General features: G+C 33.6%; 1 protein-coding gene across 1 annotated transcript; it reads left to right on the top strand.

Annotated features, from left to right (window-relative positions):
* The first annotated feature begins 1,916 nt into the window (after positions 1-1,916).
* Positions 1,917-11,558, top strand: LOC132306430 (uncharacterized). Its single transcript, XM_059803816.1, has 2 exons — positions 1,917-2,959; positions 11,358-11,558. Exon 1 carries the CDS (start codon positions 2,258-2,260, stop codon positions 2,933-2,935), a length of 678 nt encoding a protein of 225 aa, XP_059659799.1. The 5' UTR covers positions 1,917-2,257; the 3' UTR covers positions 2,936-2,959; positions 11,358-11,558.
* Positions 11,559-21,113: the final 9,555 nt, after the last annotated feature.

The raw sequence follows: 21,113 nt of genomic DNA, 5'->3' as shown, positions 1-21,113 counted from the left end.
CATTTCGCTTCTTGATCAGTTTGACAATCTTAGAAAAAATGGATATGCATCTGATGGACGTGGTTACGACTTATTTATAAGGATCACTAGATAGTAACATATATATGAAAATCCCTTAAAGATTTAAAATGCCTAAAGCAAATAGCTTGAAACCACGTACCATGTATTCGATCAAGTTACAACGAGCCTCATACGGATTGAAGCAATCCGGATGTATGTGGTACAATCGTCTTAACAAGTATTTACTAAAAAACTGATATGTGAATAATCCAGTTTGTCAATACATTTTCATTAAGAAATCAAAATCCGGATTTGCCATTATAGCTGTATATGTTAACGATCTAAATCTTGTGTGAACTCCTGAAGAACTCACCATGATTGCTGATTAGTTAAAGAAATAATTCGAAAATCAAAATCTAGATTTGCCATTATAGCTGTATATATTGACGATCTAAATCTTGTGTGAACTCCTGAAGAGCTCACCATGATTGCTGATTATTTAAAGAAATAATTCGAAATAAAAGATCTTGATCAAACAAAATTTTGTCTCGGCCTGCAAATTGAGCATTTATCAAGAGGAATTCTTATCCATCAGTTAACATACACTGAAAGATAAAGCTCACCCGTTGAGTTCTCCAATAATTGTCGATCACTTGATGTTAAGAAAGATCATTTTCGTTCTCAAGAAGAAAACGAAGAAATTATTCATCTTGAAGTACCATATCTTAGTGCAATTAGTGCTCTTTTGTTCCTTACAATATGTACTTTAGAAATTGTACCAGACCTGATATAGCATTTGCAGTTAACTTACTGGCACGATATAGTTCTTCAACAACTCGGAGACATTGGAATTGAGTCAAACACATTCTGCATTACCTTCGTGGAACGACTGATATGAGGTTATTTTATTCAAGACAATCAAAGTTCTAGTTGATCGGATATGTAAATGCAGGTTATCTTTTTGACCCCCATACATCCCGATCACAAATAGGGTACTTGTTTACTTGTGGTGATACTGCTATATCATGGCGATATATGAAATAAACCATGAATGCAACTTCCTCAAATCACTCAAAAAAAATACTCGCAATTCATGAAGCAAGTCGAAAATGTGTTTGGTTGAGGTCTATGATACAACATTTTGGGAATTATGTGGACTCTACTCAATCAAAGATAGTTCAATAATATTATATGAAGATAATACAACATGTATTGCACGGGTAAGAGTATACTACATAGAAAGTGGCAGAACCAAACACATTTTACCAAAATTCTTTTCCACACATGAGCTTCAGAAGAGCCGTGACATTGACGTTCAACATATATGCTCGAGTGATAATCTAACATCACTAAAGCGCTTCCAACTACAACATTATTGGAATGTGTTGACTTAATGGTATTTAATGTTGAATAAAGGGGAACAACTGAATTGAAAAGGCATTGGCATACTGTACTGTTTTTCATTCGTTATGGTCTCTTCCACTGGATTTTCTTGGTAAGGTTTTAATGAGACAGTTTTAACCCATGCAATACCATTTTCATATACACAAGAATATTGTATTCTTTTTCTTTCATTAAGTTTTTATCCCACTGGGTTTTTTCTTTGCAAGGTTTTATTCATTGGGTTTTTTCTTAACAAGGTTTCAACGAGACATATTCTTAGTATAGTATGATGGACCCCGAGGAGGAATGTTGTAATAATACATGTGGGGTCCATGTGTTAAATACTTTGCACCAATTATATGAGGTATAGTTTCTGTATGTGGTTGTGTGTGGGAAGATATAATTGCAGACGTGATTGGTAAACAAGAGATAAAGGGAAAGGAAATGGAAAATTTGAGTGAAAATTTTGTGTATATATATGTTTGTGATGTATTGAGTTGAACATACCGAAGGAGAAGAAATAATAGGAAGCTCCTTTCTCTCCTAGTTCCTTCTCATATTCTGTGTTTTATATTTATTATTCTATATTTGTTCTATATTTATAAAAATAGTATATTTATTTTGCAGGAAAAAAATAACATAAGTTTATTCAAACTCATGCCAAAATGCAAGCCAAATCAATTAGAGGGAGAGAGCAAGAAGAATAGAAAAAGAAATGCTGGGTTGGATTATTCACATTTGAAATGCTGGGTTGGATTCGGGCCAGCAATAAATAAACCACGGTTCAAATATTCTTAAGCCCAGACCAGCCCAAAATGAAGAGAGACTGATACCAGACTTCTCACTGAGCATTCTAGAGAGAGAAAGAAGAGAGATGAAATTCACAGAATCACCGGTGATCGAGCTCCGGGTGGGCAGTTCACTCCTCTCGATCCAACAAGACAATGGCTCGATGCACGTGGGGACCACCGTCTGGCCCTGCTCTCTCGTCCTCGTCAAGTTCGCCGAGCGCTGGCACCCTCTAACGTGCGCCGCCCCCTCCCCCAACCCCAACCCCTACGCCTCCCTCCTCGACTTCCGCAACAAGCGCGCCATCGAGCTCGGCGCCGGCTGCGGAGCTGCCGCCATGGGCCTCCACCTCCTCGGCCTCAACGACGTCGTCCTCACCGACATCGCCCCGGTGATGCCGGCCCTCAAACGCAACCTCAAGCGCAACAAGCCAGTCCTCGGCAAAGCCCTAAAGACGGCCCAACTCTACTGGACCAACCCCGACCACATCAAAGCCCTTGGTCCACCCTTCGACCTCGTCATCGCCACCGACGTCGTTTACATAGAGGAAACTGTGGGCCCACTGATCTCGGCCATGGAGGCACTGGTTAGGGACACTGGCGTTGTGTTGCTAGGGTACCAATTGAGGTCGCCGGAGGCTCACGGGCTGTTTTGGGAGCTCGTCGGACGGGTTTTCGACGCAGAGAAGGTCCCGCACGAGCACTTGCATCCAGAGTATGCGTACGAAGAGGCCGATGTGTTTTTGCTGCGAAAGAAGCTGTAGGAGACAATTGATGGATTGTTCCAGGTGAAATTTTAATCTTCAGTTGGCTATGCTTGAAATTGTCGTTACTTGTGATTTATCGAACTTGATTAGCTTGAATTTTGAAGTTACAAAATGCTTCTTACAACGCTTGAAGTTGTTTTAGATTTGAGTTGTTTTTGTGTTCTTGTATGCATTGATTGGTGAGACTATGTTGCATGAATTTGTGTTTGGCAAGTAGAGATATGTGTCAAAATTTCCAAACAAACAATTAATCGAGAGACAAGATTGAATTCAATCAAATTTAAATAAGGTGTTACTCCATTAATTTGCCAATAAAATCAAGGAAAAGAAGAAATCAAAACAATTCATGTTTTGATGTTTGGTTATGGAGAAAATGAAAGAAAAACTCCCAACTTGTCTACTTATTAAAAAAAAAACTCCCAACTTGTCTAAGACACACTAGACTATAGGAGATAAGAATGGAGAGAATTATTTTAAATTCCTTTGTTTTCCTTAGGTTTATAATTAATTAGTAAGCAATTAAGTATGATTGTTGAATAATATGAAAAGCAAAGCAAAATGAAAAGAAGGATCACCTTTTACATGAAAGGTATAGTAACAAAGCTGCTGCCTCAGGAGTCTCCATCGTTTTTGGATGCTGAGGCAGGAAGGTTGTGATTGACGTGATCACCATCTTTAATATTCAAAACCACTCCATGGTTACCATTTGCTCCTGATATCTCAGCCATCACTTTTATATATCACAATATTCTAGACAGAGAGAGAGAGAGTGTTATAGAGAGAGAAATAGAGATTTATCAGGTATTAGTGTTTCACCGTGGAGTGAACAAGAGTACCACAAGCCTTAGTGCACATCTAGATAGAGCCCATACAATATATGGAGGGCGAGAGAGAGAGACATTTGGACCAGTTCAGATATATGAAAGTGTTTGACCATGACACCTCTTTATTTTCTCTTCATGATCTTTTTCTTCTTATAGGAAATACTAATTAATTTATTTGTTACTGTAGTAGATATCGTTGAAGAGAGAGCTTTGTGGGCTTTTAAAGTCCCAAAATGTGAACAAAAGAAAAGGCATTGAAGGCTGCTTCTACAATGCACTGGAAAAACAGAAAGACATGAATGTCTCCTAGTGAAGCTTTACCAATTACCAGTATTATTTTAAGAGGTGCCATTGGGATAGGCATGATTTGAGATAGGAATGGACCGAATCCGAAACAATTAGGATATGAATTGGAACATTCATTTCGATAATCCGCTAGTAATATAAACTATGATTAATCCGATACGTCGATAGGCCTACTTGTGAGCAATCGGAACACTAAGTTCCGCAACATAAAGAATTATTCTTTTTAAAACTCAGTCGGCACTTTTATCATTTTTCATTATTTTATGGTTACTAAGTTATCAAAGAATTTGAAACCTCCTTTTGTCTTCCATAAGTATATGACATTGTAGTTCAGATTTGATTCTCTAAGAATGAGCTTATTCCTGTGAATTAAAAATACGCAATGAGTGGTTAAAAGTAAAAAGTGTCCATAGTCATGAGAAAGAGCATGACAGAGACTTTGATCCTATTCCTATCTTATTGTTTTGTACTTTATCCATTGCTTGCTGTACATTTATGCCAAAGCTTCTTATATAGTTTAAACCTCTCGTAATTAATAATCTTGAATGATACAAAAATTACACTCATGTTATATTTGGGAGCCTGTTGAAAGAATTTGGCTCAATATTTATATTAAACTTTCTTTAATTCTAAGTGGAAACTTATTTGTAGTTGGTATGTCGTTAAAATATATATATATATATATATATATATATATATATATATTTTTTTTTGTGTTTTTAGGGGAAAAAAAAATGGAACTTATGCTTTCCTTTACAAGTTGATCGAAACAGTTCTAGGAAGGCGATGTGGTATCCAGGGTATGGTACTAAATTAAACACCCTGGAGTATGGTACCTTGAAGTCATCGCAATTCTTGAATGTGATGGAGCTCACCACCATATTCATGACTCAAGGTCTGCCATTGTGCCGAAGGTTTTAAAACTTTCTCCAATTCTAGATTATATATATATGTATATATGTATATATTATATTATTTTATTAATATGGTGGTGAGCTCCATCATGTTTGTTTGTTGGATACAGTTGATAGCGGAGGTTTAAACTATATAAGAAGCTTTGGCATAAACGTACAGCAAGCAATGGATAAAGTACAAAACAATAAGATAGGAATAGGATCAAAGTCTCTGTCATGCTCTTTCTCATGACTATGGACACTTTTTACTTTTAACCATTCATTGCATATTTTTAATTCATAGGAATCAGCTCATTCTTAGAGAATTAAATCTCAATTACAATGTCATATACTTATAGAAGACAAAAAGAGGTTTCAAATTCTTTGATAACTTAGTAACCATAAAATAATGAAAAATGATAAAAGTGCCGACTGAGTTTTAAAAAGAATAATTCTTTATACTTATCGAAAATAATAATAATTCTTTATGTTGCTGAACTTACTGTTCCGATTGCTCACAAGTAGGCCTATGGACGTATCGGATTAATCATAGTTTATATTACTAGCGGATTATTGAAATGAATGTTCCAATTCATATCCTAATTGTTTCGGATTCGGTCCATTCCTATCTCAAATCATGCCTATCCCAGTGGCCCCTCTTAAAATAACACTGGTAATTGGTAAAGCTTCACTAGGAGTGAGTGGGGACTTAATTGGTGGTTTGAAGTAACATTATGACTTTATTAAAGACATTCATGTCTTTCTGTTTATCCGGTGGGTTGTTGAAGCAGCCTTCAATGCCTTTTCTTTTGTCCACATTTTGGGATTTTAAAAGCACACAAAGCTCTCTTTTCAACGATATCTACTACACTAACAAATAAATTAATTAGTATTTCCTATAAGAAAGATCATGAAGAGAAAATAAAGAGGTGTCATGGTCAAACACTTTCATATATCCGAACTGGTCCAAATGTCTCTCTCTCCCCCTCTATATATTGTGTGGGCTCTATCCAGATGTGCACAAGTTTTGTGGTACTCACCGTACTCTTGTTCACTCCACGGTGAAACACCAATACCTGAGAAATCTCTATTTCTCTCTCTATAACGCTCTCTCTCTCTCTGTGTCTAGAATATTGTGATATATAAAAGTGATGACTGAGATATCAGGAGCAAATGGTAACCATGGAGTGGTTTTGAATATTAAAGATGGTGATCACGTCAATCACAACCTTCCTGCCTCAGCATCCAAAAACGATGGAGACTCCCGAGGCAGCAGCTTTGTTATATACCTTTCATGCAAAAGGTGATCCTTCTTTTCATTTTGCTTTTCTTTTCATATTATTCAACAATCATACTTAATTGCTCACTAATTAATTATAAACCTAAGGAAAACAAAGGAATTTTAAATAATTCTCTCCATTCTTATCTCCTATAGTCTAGTGTGTCTTAGACAAGTTGGGAGTTTTTCTTTCATTTTCTCCATAACCAAACATCAAAACATGAATTATTTTGATTTCTTCTTTTCCTTGATTTTATTGGCAAATTAATGGAGTAACACCTTATTTTAATTTGATTGAATTCAATCTTGTCTCTCGATTAATCCCCATATAGTAGAATTCAACTAGTCAAAGTTCTCATAGGTGAATCGTTTGTTTGTTGGATACTAATCAAATCTCCAAAACCAAGGACACTTATGGACTCATTTTTATTTGTGGCTGATGCATGGGTTACTTTTTTCTTTTTATTAATAGTTGTTGCATTAGCAAAATTTGGCATGATGAAATTCTGTCTGATAATGTTCAGCCTAGTGATGTTTTGGATTTGTCTGATGCATCTACTGAAAATTATTCAATCAGTGATGCATTGGTTGACCGTTTTTAACGATGGCATGAAGTATGGTTCTCTGTGTATGCTGATTCTAACCAACATGGGAGACGTCACAATCTACTTCAAACAGTCCGGAAAATTATGGCAATTGTAGCATTGGTAATTCTTTAACGTGCTTCATCACATTCTCAGGGCTTCATAAGCTAGCTGTGACCCTGTTGATACCTTTTTTCATGCAACTGATGGTGCTGTACTAGTGTTGAGATTTTGAATAATTTTCAATAGAAAGTGACCCAATCTGTGGAAACTCGTAACGATGTAAATTTAATATAGTTGGTCTTCGTTAAAGAATGGCTTTTATTTTCTTCTTGTATGCTTCCACTGCCCTAGCAGACACTCAACCCAAAATAGGACAAGGACGGATTAAGGAACACTTCTTTATGAAGAGTTTCTCTTGATGAAGAACCCTTATTACTTGTTGGAGATGGAATAAATATTCATCAATGGTTTGTTATAAGTCAATGGTTTGTTATAAATTAATATGATATATATCATAAAAATACATATCCAAGAGATGATCAATAAAGGGTTGAGACATCTGTCATCACTTGTGCAAAGGTGCTAGGTGTGTTGCATCAGTCAAAATGAATAACTATACATTTTTGGAGTTCATCCTTGATCTTGATCTTGAGTCTTGTTTTCCATTCATCTCAGAACAGATGACTCTAATGATTATCCACTTTTGTAATTATTTTCGAAAGTAAGGTAGAACCCCCACTATCTATGGCATATCATTGGCCATCTGTCTGGGGAGCTGATATTTTATCGCAATTTTTTGTTGGCATTGCAATCCCATATTTGCACAGATTTTTGTCCTCCTTGGGTGTCAACAAAGTGGAACGACACATGAACTTAAGCTTCTCAGATGAACCTTCCAACAAATAGCTCATTCACTTGCCACTTCAATTAAACATGCTTTTGTAGGATTAGTCCAATGAGCTGCTATTTCAGCAACTGTGCGCCAGATGGGTGGCATTCGATCAATCATTTAGAGCAACAGTAGGGAAATCCTTTAGCAGCTTTACCATTTCTTTCAGAACTTCCATAATCTGATCAGTACACCCTTTGTTGATTTATTTTTGACCCTGTTTCTTTGCTCTTGCACTCAAAACTCTTCCTTGGTAAGCAATTGGAAGGGCTTCTTCTTGTTAAGAACCTTCTTGAAAGCTTTTCTGCTGCTTGTTTTGGTTTAGATTTCTTGATTTCCTATAGTTCTTAAATAATCTACAGGTAGAGGATGATATGCTAAATATAAAATATTCTCTCTTGCACACTGGTACGCATCAGAATCATTGAACCAAGGTGAACCTGGTAGTATGCAACATTCATGAGAAAAAATAGAATCTTTATATCTATTGGAAGTATTAGAAATTAAGAAGCATTGATATACTGGTATAGCGGTGATGTTGACCCATGCAACATATATAGTTGTGGATTTGATTCAGTGTAAAGCTTCAATCTGTCAAAGTCCAAAGGTTGAAACACCATCAATGACCAAGTATCGGAACCCTGCGCCACAAGTCAAAAATACCTAGCAAAGGGCAGTTCAACTCCAATCTTCCTTCTCGGGCTTTAGGATGGCGAGAGCGAGACTATGTCAAACCACCATTACAACTTAGCAAGGGAGCTCTCCACATCACAATCAGCCAAATCATCCTCATTGGCTCATTGTACCCTGGTTTATTTTTTTCTTCATTTTCGGGCCACATTAATGTTCCACGTGTCCTCTGCCTCAGAGTTTAATGTTGCTTGCCTAATGCCTATCGAGTCTTTTCATAGCTTCACTAGCATTGCCTTTTCCTCTAGCATCATTGGGTCTTCGACTAGGTTGCAAAGGTGCTAATTTAGGAGCTCAGCTGTCATCACCTACAGGGGCGGTCTGTAAGAGGGACCAAGGGGGGCCATGGCACCCCCCAAAAGTTTTAAAATTCCCACTAAGTAGCCCCTCTTTAAGTATTATATCACAAAAATTTAACAATTGGCCCCCCAAGCTTACATAAATTTGTTACAAGCCCCTCCAAAACCACATGAAATTTGGCCCATCAAAACTCACATAATTTTCTTATGAATCTAATGCAAATAGTCTTCAAACTGATTGAGCAATACTGTAATATTGTTCAAGACCACTGAATTTAAAATCGCCGCGTTCCCATTTGTTCAATGATGAGAATCCGTTTCAAAAAGAACATGCCTGAAACCTCTTGTACAGAAAATTATTCTTGATTGGATATATGATAGTTTTTTTTTTTTTTTTTTTTTTTTTTTTTGGGTCTATTTTGTACGTGTCTATGTAAAAATTGACTTAGATATATTTTTCAATTCACTTAATGAATTAAAATGTTTTTTATTTATAAATTTTTTTTATCTTAGATTTTTTTTTTTTTTTTTTACATTAAAATTTATGTTAGGATTTCTGATATGAAGAAAAAATTGTTATAATTTTTAATGTTTTTAAACTTTATATTCATATTTCATACTACTAGTTTTGGCCCCCCCAAACCGAACTTCCTGGGTCTGCCCCTGATCACCTCGCCTCTTTTGCAGCTATCTTCTGGTTTAGGAAGCTGTTCCCGTTTATGGTTGGTACCTACAAGTAGTTCTCCTTATACTGGACCTTTGGCAAGATTTTAATCTAGCCAGAGTTACAACAGGGATCTTTAATAAATTCGCTTCAACTTTTGAGTTCATTAATCTTATGCATGGACTCTGCCACTTTTATGCTGCCTAACTTGAGATCAACAAGATGTTTGCGTAACTTCATATGCATCTCTCAAGGTTTTTCTTTCATCTTTTGCAAGTTGCGAAAAGCTGTTAGTGGATGTCTGAAATGTTTCTATGTTGCCTCAAGGCTGATTCACCATATTTTTTTGGATTCTATCAACTTCATATTCATGAAGGAAAGAAAAAAAAAAAGAAAAAGAAAAAGAAAAAGAGAGGGAACGAAAGATAGAAAGCAAATCATCCCAATCAAAATATTGATCAATCACAGACAACCAATTGGTAAAGTTTGTTGGATTGAGTCTCCTGTTAAAGTGTGGCAGGTTGATCTTCACCTTTATTGTAATATTCTTCTGCAGTGTTTCACATCTTGTGGTAGTCAACCTTGACATACTGAAATAATTGGCTGGTCCACTTGCTGCCTATTTTGTTTAGATTTCTTCTTGTTACCTTTGGCTCCAAAAAGATTTCCGTTGATTATCGGTTGTCAAATGACCTGTATGTTGAGATTGATTCTAGATCTCCCACACCAAGATTGAGGTTCAACAACTAAATATAAGCTTGACCCATTGATACTTAGTTAACCTACCTCAAAAGTTCTTATACAGAAGACATGGTGCTGACCTGCTATGGTATAAAATATGATATAGGATTTAATCTCAAGCCCCAAACAGTTGCCTACAATTAGATCAGTAACAACTAATAACTTAGGTAAAAGAGAACTTGGAAGGTTTGAGAGAAAAAAGAGGAGAATGAAAAGAAGAGAGAAGCCTAGGCAATCACAGCTAGGTTATTATGGGCTCAACCTAAACAAGATGCATCACACTAGTAATGAGCTTTAAAACATTTATTTGTTCTGTATTCCAATACAAAGCTAATGCATCACTTCATAAAATTTTAGGGACCAAGGAACTTAGTGACTTAGCAAACCGTTGGCCAAGTGATTTTTTGTGCCCAAGACAAATGCTTGGAGCAAACAAGCTGATCCAAAATACATAAGTAACAGTTAAAATGGAATGAAGTTAGCTTACTTTACAGCCCAAATCCTACATTACCAAAATATTCCAAGCATAGAAACTAAAAAAAGTAAAAACAGCAATACAACTTTAAGATAATTATCTCCTAGGCAAGCTCCACATTAGAATCTTGCCAAATAACATTATTCACCGTTGTCTGGACTTCTTTTTATAATAATTTCCAAAACCTTCCTGGTTCATAATTTATAACTAGTGCATCAGTTATCGCTTATATACATGTCTTTACCAGCCTATATATATTGCCAATTGAACATGTTTATATTCATGTTCTCATGCATGCCTATATAGCTTTTGTTATCATGTATTTTATGTTCTCATGCATGCCTATATAACTTTTATTATCATGTATTTTGGATATCACTAAATTATTTCCAAATCTTCAACCAAATATTGGAAGGATAATGATTCTTCCTTTCATGTACAAGAGTAGAAATACAAAGTAGTTTCCATGAAAAACATTTTATCAAAATGAAAGGCTCTATGTCATAATGTCACACAGTTTTATTTTTCCTCTTTTTGTGTATGTGTATATGTCATGAGGTCCGTGGTGTTCTACAACTCCAAATTTGATGGTGGAAGTTAGCTAATGTCACACCCTTGAAACATCATGTATCATTTTTGCTCACGAGTGAAGGGTATTAGACCTGAAATATAGAGTCTCAGAAAAAACAACAAATATCCTTGACCAAGCAAGCTTTACAAATTCTTTCCATTCACCCCACTGCTTCGAAATTGACTTCTTATTCTGTTGCAGGGAAACTATGTGGATCCAAAGAGAAGCTCACCTGCACCAAAGTGCCGTAAGAATCTTCTGATTTGAGACTAAGAATTTTGTTGTATTATTATTGGTAAATTGCAGTATTGTGTGGTCCGAATTTAGTACTGATGAAATGCCTTACAAAAGTGGCAGAGAGTAATAGTTTGATAGTATATGTGTGTGAAATTTTAATATTTACTCTGCATTTTCAAGTTATTGTTCAAAGTATATGTAAATATAGAACTAAATGAATACCGATATTCTCTTTTATAAAATTCTAATTGCAAAAAAATGGGCCTACAGACCATATGTTCAGCATATGTGTTTGATCATACATAATCCCCTTTTCTAACATTGAAGTTATTCATTTCTCAAGTTTTATAGAGATTGTGTGTGTGTGTATCTCTATTCACGTATCTGTATGCATGTATATAGTTTAGCATATTGCTTGGTCATTATAACAAAAGTGTCCAGAAACTTAAAACCACCAAGGATGGATGAAAGTTACAGCTGTGGGCAGCACAATGAATCGATCATTTGCCTGTTTAGGTGCACATAACAAATGCCTGGTTGCATCCCAGACATTTTTGAACGGGAATGGGTGGTCCACTTGCGTGAATTTGGTTGGACATAATATCTGTCTCATTCTTTTATTCTTATATATATATATATATATGTATGTATTTTGTCCATGTGGGAATTTGAATCCTAGACCTTTTCTTTGGAAGGTGAAGAAATACTACTAGACTAAAGCTCGCTCTAGGTGATTATTGGCATTTCACCATTTGAAGCAAACTGAAACTGATATGAAGTTGGTATGGTTTAAAAGATTGCAAAGCCTAGACCCAGCTCTTGGGGACAACTCGTGTGCTGCAAATGGGCTTCTTGAAATTTAGCATTTGATTGGACCTAGTTTTGGGGTTGAATTGGGCCCATAGTGGAGCGTAGACGTGCATTTTTAGTGTGTGTGTGTGAGAGAGTGAGAGTGAGAGAGAGAGAGAGAAAATGAATGGTATACTAGGAATGCGTTCGATACTATAGGATTGGGAAACTGAAATTGGAGCCTTGAATTTCAATTTTGCCTCATGGTTGTTCAATATGAATTCGGATTTGGAATTGAATTATAATTTGAAATTCACCAATTTCACGATTTGAAGTTTAAATTAGAAGTAAAGATTTCAAATTCCAAATATATTTGGAATTCAATACAACCACCAATGAACAAGAACTACATTTATGCCTTTCGGATGCTGAATCTCACTCTCGCACCTATTTTTTAGTAGCCCATACTCGTTTCCATGAGATTTTGACGTACTTTTCTTCTTTTATTCAGTGTTTGTAGTAAAGGTCTAGTTAGAGCTTAAGGTCGATTTCATTGGTTCATTGGCCGGACGTGTAAAATAACTTGTCGAAAATTGAAAGGTAACTTATTTTCGTTAGATTTTAATTTTATGCTTGTCAAATGCTAAATCTCACTCTCGCACCTATTTTTTAGTAGTCCATATTTGTTTTCATGAGATTTCTACCTATTTTTCTTTTTCAGTTAAATTATATATTTTTTATTTTTCAGTATGTTGGTAAAGGTCTGGTTAGAGCTTGAAATCGAGTTTATCGGCAAGCGTATAAAATAACTTGTCGAAAATTGATAGAAAACTTATTTTTGTTAGATTTTAATTTTTTTTTGTAAATATTTTACAACAACTAAATACCAAAAAATAAAAATAAAAATAAAAATTTACATGGAGCCTAAATTCTGCTCATGCATAAAGGAATACTTCATTGAAATTTAACATTGTGGTTGTGGATTTTTTATTAGTATTATTTTCATACTAAAGTCTTGTTTGGTAAGAATGATAAAAATATAATGGAAGGAAAAGCAGGAGGGTGTTGGTGGAAGCGACACACTTTAGTAAAGGAAAAATCTTATCTTTCTTTCATGTTAATAGCTCCTCTCCTTTTTCCTCTCTCTATCAAAAATGGAGGTGTTATAGTTTACTTTTACCTTTCCACTTCCCTTCTCTCCATTCTACTGCCAACCAGCATTACATATATACAGAGGTGTACTTGAGTTGATAATATTGATTACAAAATAGCTTAAATCTCTTAAGAACAGCTAAAGCCTCGTTAACTCAAATTTTTTCTTATTTAAAATTTGCTTGTCTATTTTTTAATAATTATAAAAGAGAAATGATAGGTTTTCAACTTCAATTGCCGACTCATCCTCCCAATACAACGTGATTGGATTACGTTGGAACTCTTAAAACAAAATCCTGTAAACATCCAACTCACACACACATAATAAAAAAAAATTAAAAAAAATTAAAGAAAGGAAAAGAAGCAAGTTTACGGAAGTTAGTGACCTGCGATTGCGGTGACTAAGTTGGTCTAATAGCTCGTTTCTTCTTTGTAATATATATATATATATATAAAACATAGAGGCATATTTAATTATATATATTAAGAAAAGTATAATTATATATATATTGAGAGAAGCATATTTGATACAACATTTTCTAAATATGAAAACTTGAGGAATATAATTATAAATGTATTGAATAAATATATTATCGATCAACATTTACACGTGTATTTATTATCATAGTTCAGTTTTTTTTAATCTTATTCTTATTATCCAATGACACAAAATTTCTGAGTTAACTGGTGTTAGGATTTGTATTATTTATTGAGAATACTGAAAATTGAGATAGAGTAAGACAAATGATGTTCTTGTCCGGATTTAGAGACTTTGTAATTAATATATATATATATATATATATATATTCAAACAATCTTTGCATAGTGAAAATTCTTTCTCAATCTTCACCGTGGTCGTAGCCAATAAGCTAGCGCACGATAAATCTTTATATTTTGTATATCGTGCAATTTTTATTTTTATTTTTATTTTTTATTTTTTATTTTATTTATTTTTCTCCTAATTGATTGTGTTTGTAATTCGTTAATTAGGAAATAGTTCATGGGCTGTGAATAACTGGATTAATAAATCTTTGCTGGATATAAAAGCCATTACTGAGGTTATTTCCATTATGCAATCAAATTGAAAGGGAAAAGGAAACCGTTTATATTTTGATGAATTAAAAGGATTCAGATCAAATTGACAAATTTGCATCACTGATTGAACTGGTACAAAGGTGGGCCCACACAGAGCACATGACAGGGATGGGCTTTTACGTGTCATGGGCCCAAATCGTGAGTTTAGATTTCCTATGGACATGGAGGTCCTTGCTATATTTGATAATAAGGCCCAATCTCTATAGTCAGAAAGTTTGATCTGACCATAGACCTTGGGCCTTGTGATCATCAAACCGAAACGCGGCTAAATGTAGTCATTGTTATTTTCTCAAAGCCCAGTGACAAAGAGATTTTAGGACCAAGGTTTGGAGGGCCCAAAATCACAGCTATTTAAAATTTCAAGTGAGTTTCATTTTCGAAAAGGAACTCGGATCTTCTTGTGTTCATGGGAACCACTGTCCTATTATGTGCATCAAAACCGCGTAGTTTTGATACGAAGAATAGGAAAAGTTGGAAAAGATACTAATTATATTGTAAAAAATTCAAAACATTAAGACACCTGATTGTCAGATGTTTCACAGACTGTTCATCACTATATAAGACATCCGACTAGTTGGATGTCGAAATGTCTATCATTAATCTTAATTTATACCATATTATGTCAAAAGACTGTATTGTGGGGAACCAAAATCGGATAATGCCAAATACATAGTGACACACACCAGAAATTTATGGGTATTAAAACATCTTAAGTCTAGCCCAAAAAGTTGTTTGTGCTAATATGGAAGCAACAAATAGGTGGGTTAGACAGGTTGAAAAATTAGGCCGAATCAAAGGAATGAAACAAACCCTATCTAATACTCTACTTTTAATATAAATAAATGATTATCGTAATTATTACTTTCTCACATATTATCATATTACAATAACATAAATTCAACTGAAGACCACAACTTTACCAGTCCACAAATTCGTAAAAATGTGATTATTGGTGGGCTATGATCGAGTTAAACTCAAGATGATCGTGTGACTAGTGTTAAAAATATATAGTGAGTGAGTATATAAATATATATACATATATATTTGCTTCAACTTAAACATAAAATAAAATAAATAAATAAAGATCATGGGTGACTACAGTCTACACCACTTTCCATGCCTTCTTTTGTTTTGGTTTTGGTTTTGGTTGGTGACAACTTAAAATTTTTAGAAATTTCACTAAGTCGCCCCTTTTTAAAAGTATTTTCTCACAAAAAATTAACATTTGACTCCCCCAAGCTTACATAAATTTGTTATAGGCCTAAAAGATTCATATGAGAAAAACATGAGTAAACGGCCTCCGCTTGAGCCTCCAAAGATAAGGTTACATGAATAGCCATTTGATCCCCATCAAAGTCGGCATTGAATCCCTTACGAAATGATGTAAACAAATAGCGCGCCCTTCTACCAAAATAGGCTGAAACGATTGTATGTCTAATCTATGCAGAGTAGGTGCTCTATTCAGCAATACAGGATGCCCGTGCATAACTTCGTGAAGTATTTCCCATACAATCGGTTCTTTTCCCACTCCAAACCCACATGAAACTGGTCCATCTAAATACTTATTGTATATAAAACCTCCATCCAAATGAAAAAGTCATACTTGATTATTACACTGTATTTACGCACCCTATGATCCAAAGTTATTTGCTTTCTGTGTATCTAATGCAAATAGTCTTCAAATTGATTAAACAATGCTATAATATTGTCTAGGACCACTGAATTTAAAATCCCTCCGTTCCATTTGTGCAATGATAGAAATTTTGTTTCAAAAACGAACATGTCTGATATAATAGATTTTTTTACATTAAAAATATATTTTAGGATTTTTAAATTGAAGAAAAAATACGTTATAATTTTTGTTATTTTTAATTTGAAACCAAATTCGACGATGACAAGATCAAAAAGGAAAACAAAAATAGCAATAGAGCAGACAAAACTTCTAACTTGAAAAACATAATTAGGGTAAAGTAAAATTTACCATCCAAGATGGCAACTGTTCATCCCAACTCTTACCGTTCATAATATAAGCAATTATCAAATGCAAAAAAAATAAAAAAAAATAGAAAATTCAAAAACATGATATAAGCAATTAAAACAAAGCCCAATTCCAATCATCCAATACAAACATTCACACAATTGTACAACACAAATTTAGTGTTCGAAAATCTAAGAACGAAAATGTAAACAAATAATTAATTTATTAATTTTTAAAAAATAGGTACAATTTTATGTGGTCGATTCTACTACAACATAGGATCTTCCTCTTATTGAATCTCCTTAGAAATTTGATACAAGAGCTTTAGAAACTTGATCTTGAACCGATGGTTGAATGTTCTTCAAATATTCAAGATTGAAGAAGACTTGATTGGATTTCTGATCGAGGGCCGATAGAGCTTTATCTCGAACGGTGGATTTGAAAGTCTTCGAAGGAGAACAGCATTTGCGTGCTTGTTGTTCTTCAAAATCTCTAAATGTTGAAGGACTTCGATGAAGAACAATACTTGTGTGACATGCTTTGTTGTTCGTCTTCAAAATCTTTAAATGTTGAAGGGTTTCGATGAAGAACGGCACTTATGTAAAAACATAATTAGGGTAAAGCACAATTTACCCATCCAAGATGGCAACTGTTCATCCCAACTCTTACCGTACATGATATAAGCAAAATCTGGATTAATAAATCTTTGCTGGTATTCAGGAAAAAAAAAAAAAAATCTTTGCTGGATATAAAGGCCATTATACGATGTGAAATACCTGAATATGTATAATATAATATATGATGTGAATTGTAACATACACAACTAAAGTCCAAATTGAATGGAAGAAATATAAAAACATAACAGTAATGTAGTGAAACATAAAAGTGGTTCACTATTTAAACTTTGTAGCCAATTAAATATCGATCCAACTGGAAAAACTAATCACATTGAATTGCAATTTTAAAGTGTCAAAACAAGCTTTTAAGGGTCATCTTGTCACTTTTAAAGGAAAATACATTAGTCCATCTCCAATGACTCACTATGTATACTATATATTATATAATACCAAACTGTATAAATAATGATTAATGAGCAACGACAATTAGTATTTTTACATTTATATACATGAGACAATTAGTAATTTAGCAGGAAGAAGAGTGTTTTATATAGATAATGCAGTGGTACAGACAGTGACTCAAAGTCATCAAGGTAGATTTAACCAGACACATTAAAAAAAAAAAGGAGTGATGGAGAATGAAAAATCCATATAAGTTGTCAATAATTAATTTACTTTTTTTCCCAATGGCTTTGCCCTTTTTAGAAAGTAAAGTAGGTCATTGACTTTTGAAGCTTCCAGACACCAAACAATTAGGAAGCTATCACCCTCTCTTCAACATCTGCCCCGTTCGGTAGCGTTTTATTTATGTTGTTTTTATTTTTGAATTGCTATGGTGTCCATGTTGGCATAAAAGTATATTTAGTGTAGCCTTGTTTTATTTTATACAGGATTAAAATATTTCGTGAACAGTGGTCCAAAACCAAAACATCAAAAAATTGTTTTTTTATTTTTTGTTTTGACGACTGTTTATGGTTTAAAACCATAAAAGTTTTTTTTTTTTTTTTTCACAGTAAAATATCGTTTCCAAACGCCTAAAACAAAACGTCTAAAACAAAACGTATGCCAAACGGATCAAACTTAGCTAGTGTTTTTTTTCTCCAAGTAAATAATGACATTGAAATTAAGCTAGTTTTCATTTTGAATCTTCCTTTTTCTTTTTTTTTTTACTTGATATTTTAATGACTTTTTTTCTTTAATTTAATGTAGTTTTTACTAATAAAGAATTTAGGTTAAAAGTAAATTTTGGAATAAAATAATTATTCCTATTTGCTCAACTCTTCAACAATAAAAATTCTCTGTCTTATAATGGATTACTTCATTTTATACCCGAAAATAGGAAAACAAGGATAAGCTAGCGGTAGGCCCTCTTGAAGAAGTTATAGATACTTTGAATATGGAGTACTTCACTTAATTTTCTCTGCATTATTGGGTTTTTGCCGGCATTTATCATGCACCTCTTGGTTGTGTGACCCAATAATATTACCCCTTTCTTATTTTGTCAAAGAACCAATAATATTACCCAATAATAGCTTTTGATTTTTCATTCAAACCATTTAAACACAAATTTGAAATAAAGAGAGATTAGGTGAGCAAAAGTGGGCGGTCGGAAAGAAAATATTAATCAGAAAATGGTGGAAGAGGAGGAAACGAACTTCCCCAAAATATAAAGGCGTGAAGAAAGTGGAATAGAAAATGATGGACCATAAAGGGAAAGTGATGAAGACCTTCCAAAGGAAAGTAGTGGATTGAATTAAAAGAGCGGTTGGTGGTGGATCATATTCCAAACCTGCAAGTCGACCTTTGAATGTGAGCTTTAATTATGTCAAAAGAAAAAAGAGAAAGGAGGAAAATTGTATGTCCAAGTAAATTAGTAGATTGACAGCAAACATGATAAGAATTTAATGGTGACATGAATTTATGTAGGCAAATATCAGAGTCGTGTTCATAACAAATTTCCAATAGGGCTCACTCGTCCCTCTTTCTCTCTCAACTCTCTCTATCTCTTGTTGGAATTTGTAAATTAAATAAAAATTATTTTTTTATTTTACGAATAGAATTGTAAGAGCATTTTCAACTGTTGTGTGTGAGTGTGTGTATATATATAGTATATATCTAATGTGTCATAATACAAAATTTGGATACTTATCTCTAGCTCCCGCCATTATTTTATACCTTTTCTATAAAACTGTATCAGTCAACAATAATTAACCACATTAAATTTTTTAGACACTTGTAATTGTTTTTATTTTTATTATTTCAGAAAATTAGACACTTGTAATTGTTTTTATTTTTATTATTTCAAAAAAAAATTGCATTGTAAAAACTCTTTGTCAATCTTCACTGTGAACACTATAAGCCAAATCATGTTAAATCTTTATATTTGTATGACTGCAATTTTTCATTTTCTCCAAATTAAAGGCCATTTTGTGGTGTGAAAGACATGAATATGTATAGTATTATACATGATGTGAATTGCAATGTACAATACTAAAGTCCAAATTGAATGGAAGAAATACAAAGACATAACACTAACCGTGTGACCATAAAAGTGGTCCTAGCAGAGTTCATGATGGATCTAATTGGAAAGACCAATCACATTGAATTGCAATTCCAGAGTGTCAAAGCAAGCTTTTAATAGTCATCTTGTCACTTTCCTAGGAAAATACATTAGTCCATCTCCCGATGACTAACTCATTGTAGGAGAGAAGGACAAATTATGGGGGTCAAGGCGTATTTCAGACCTAACCCCTCATAAACACTCAAAAATCAATATTCATCGTTTCAGTTGCCTTGAACCGGTTCAAGTTGACTAGACCTAAATTGAAGATTTAAATACTTCGAAATTTTTTGATAACATGTATTTTTTAAAAATATCCGATGTATGCAAGTGTCCTAAGGTGTTATTTTTATTTTTTCGTAGTCTTCATATTATCGAACATGAACAACTCTTCAATTCCGCTACCGATCTCGAACTTGAAATTTGAACTCAGAATTACAACTCAATAAGACTTGCTTTGACAACGAAATTAGCCAATTACAAAATATATACCTCACAAAACATTGCCAGTGATCTGGTCAATCTTTTTCTATCCGTTTTTTTGATTCCTTCATTGTAATGATGACAAGGACATATGTAATTAAGAATAAATTGAACTCATCATTAGTAACTCGGGTTTCAAATAATCAAATTATGGTTGCGTTTTAAGTAAAGAATTTGAACTCAAATAACAAGAGATTTTTTATTCATTAAAGAGTACTCAAGTCTAAATAATCTTACCAAACTGCCTGTGACTCAATGGTATTACGTCATCATTCTTAATGAGGAACGAGGAGGGATGGGGTTTAAGTTCCGGTGTGGACCAATAATTGTGTGTGAATTTTTATCTAATTTATTATTTTTTAAAAAAAATAATAATCTTAATAATTTTGCTTATTAAACTCGTTTCTGAACAATTTTATAATGAAGTAGTGCTAATTTTTAAAACCTTTGAAAGTGAGAGCTGTGAAAGCGGACATGATAGTATTTTGAGGTATATATGCTTATTAAAATCGTTTGTGAACAGTTTTATTATGAAGTATCTTGAGGTATATATGTTTTAATTCTTTTTATCTATATTGAAATTCGTACTCTCATACTTGACCGTCTGAGTTTAATTTTATTATGAAATTAAAATTAATTAATTAAATAAAAAAATATTGTCAAAATTTTAAGATCAATATGTAATGAAGGGTGAGTTATTAGATTAAATGTACATTTTATTTTACTTTTGGTCTTGACTAAGTGCAAACTAAAAAGCAATTGTGAAGAGAAAAGTGTTTTGAAATTTCAAGTGGAGAGAATCCTTTCACTGATGGATAAAACTTGCCAAACTTTGCACATGACACTCTGAGTGGGCCCATCTTATGAATGAGAGATGACTTCAGTGGAGTTGGCAGCTATCAGTTCAAAATATTATGATAATCATATTTTTTTTTTCTTTCATTTTGATGAAAATTATTATATTTTGATACAATCTTCTTCATTTTTTATTTTACAATTTTTTTTTTAATTTTTCTTTTCTCCCGAATAATATCTCAATTGATTAT

Source organism: Cornus florida, unplaced genomic scaffold, assembly GCF_030987335.1.
Source record: "Cornus florida cultivar Cherokee Brave unplaced genomic scaffold, ASM3098733v1 CherokeeBrave_3.0.0_Hap2_Chr05, whole genome shotgun sequence".
Lineage (NCBI taxonomy): Eukaryota > Viridiplantae > Streptophyta > Magnoliopsida > Cornales > Cornaceae > Cornus > Cornus florida.
Note: the sequence above shows the minus strand (reverse complement) of the source record. Positions and strands in the feature narration are given on the sequence as shown.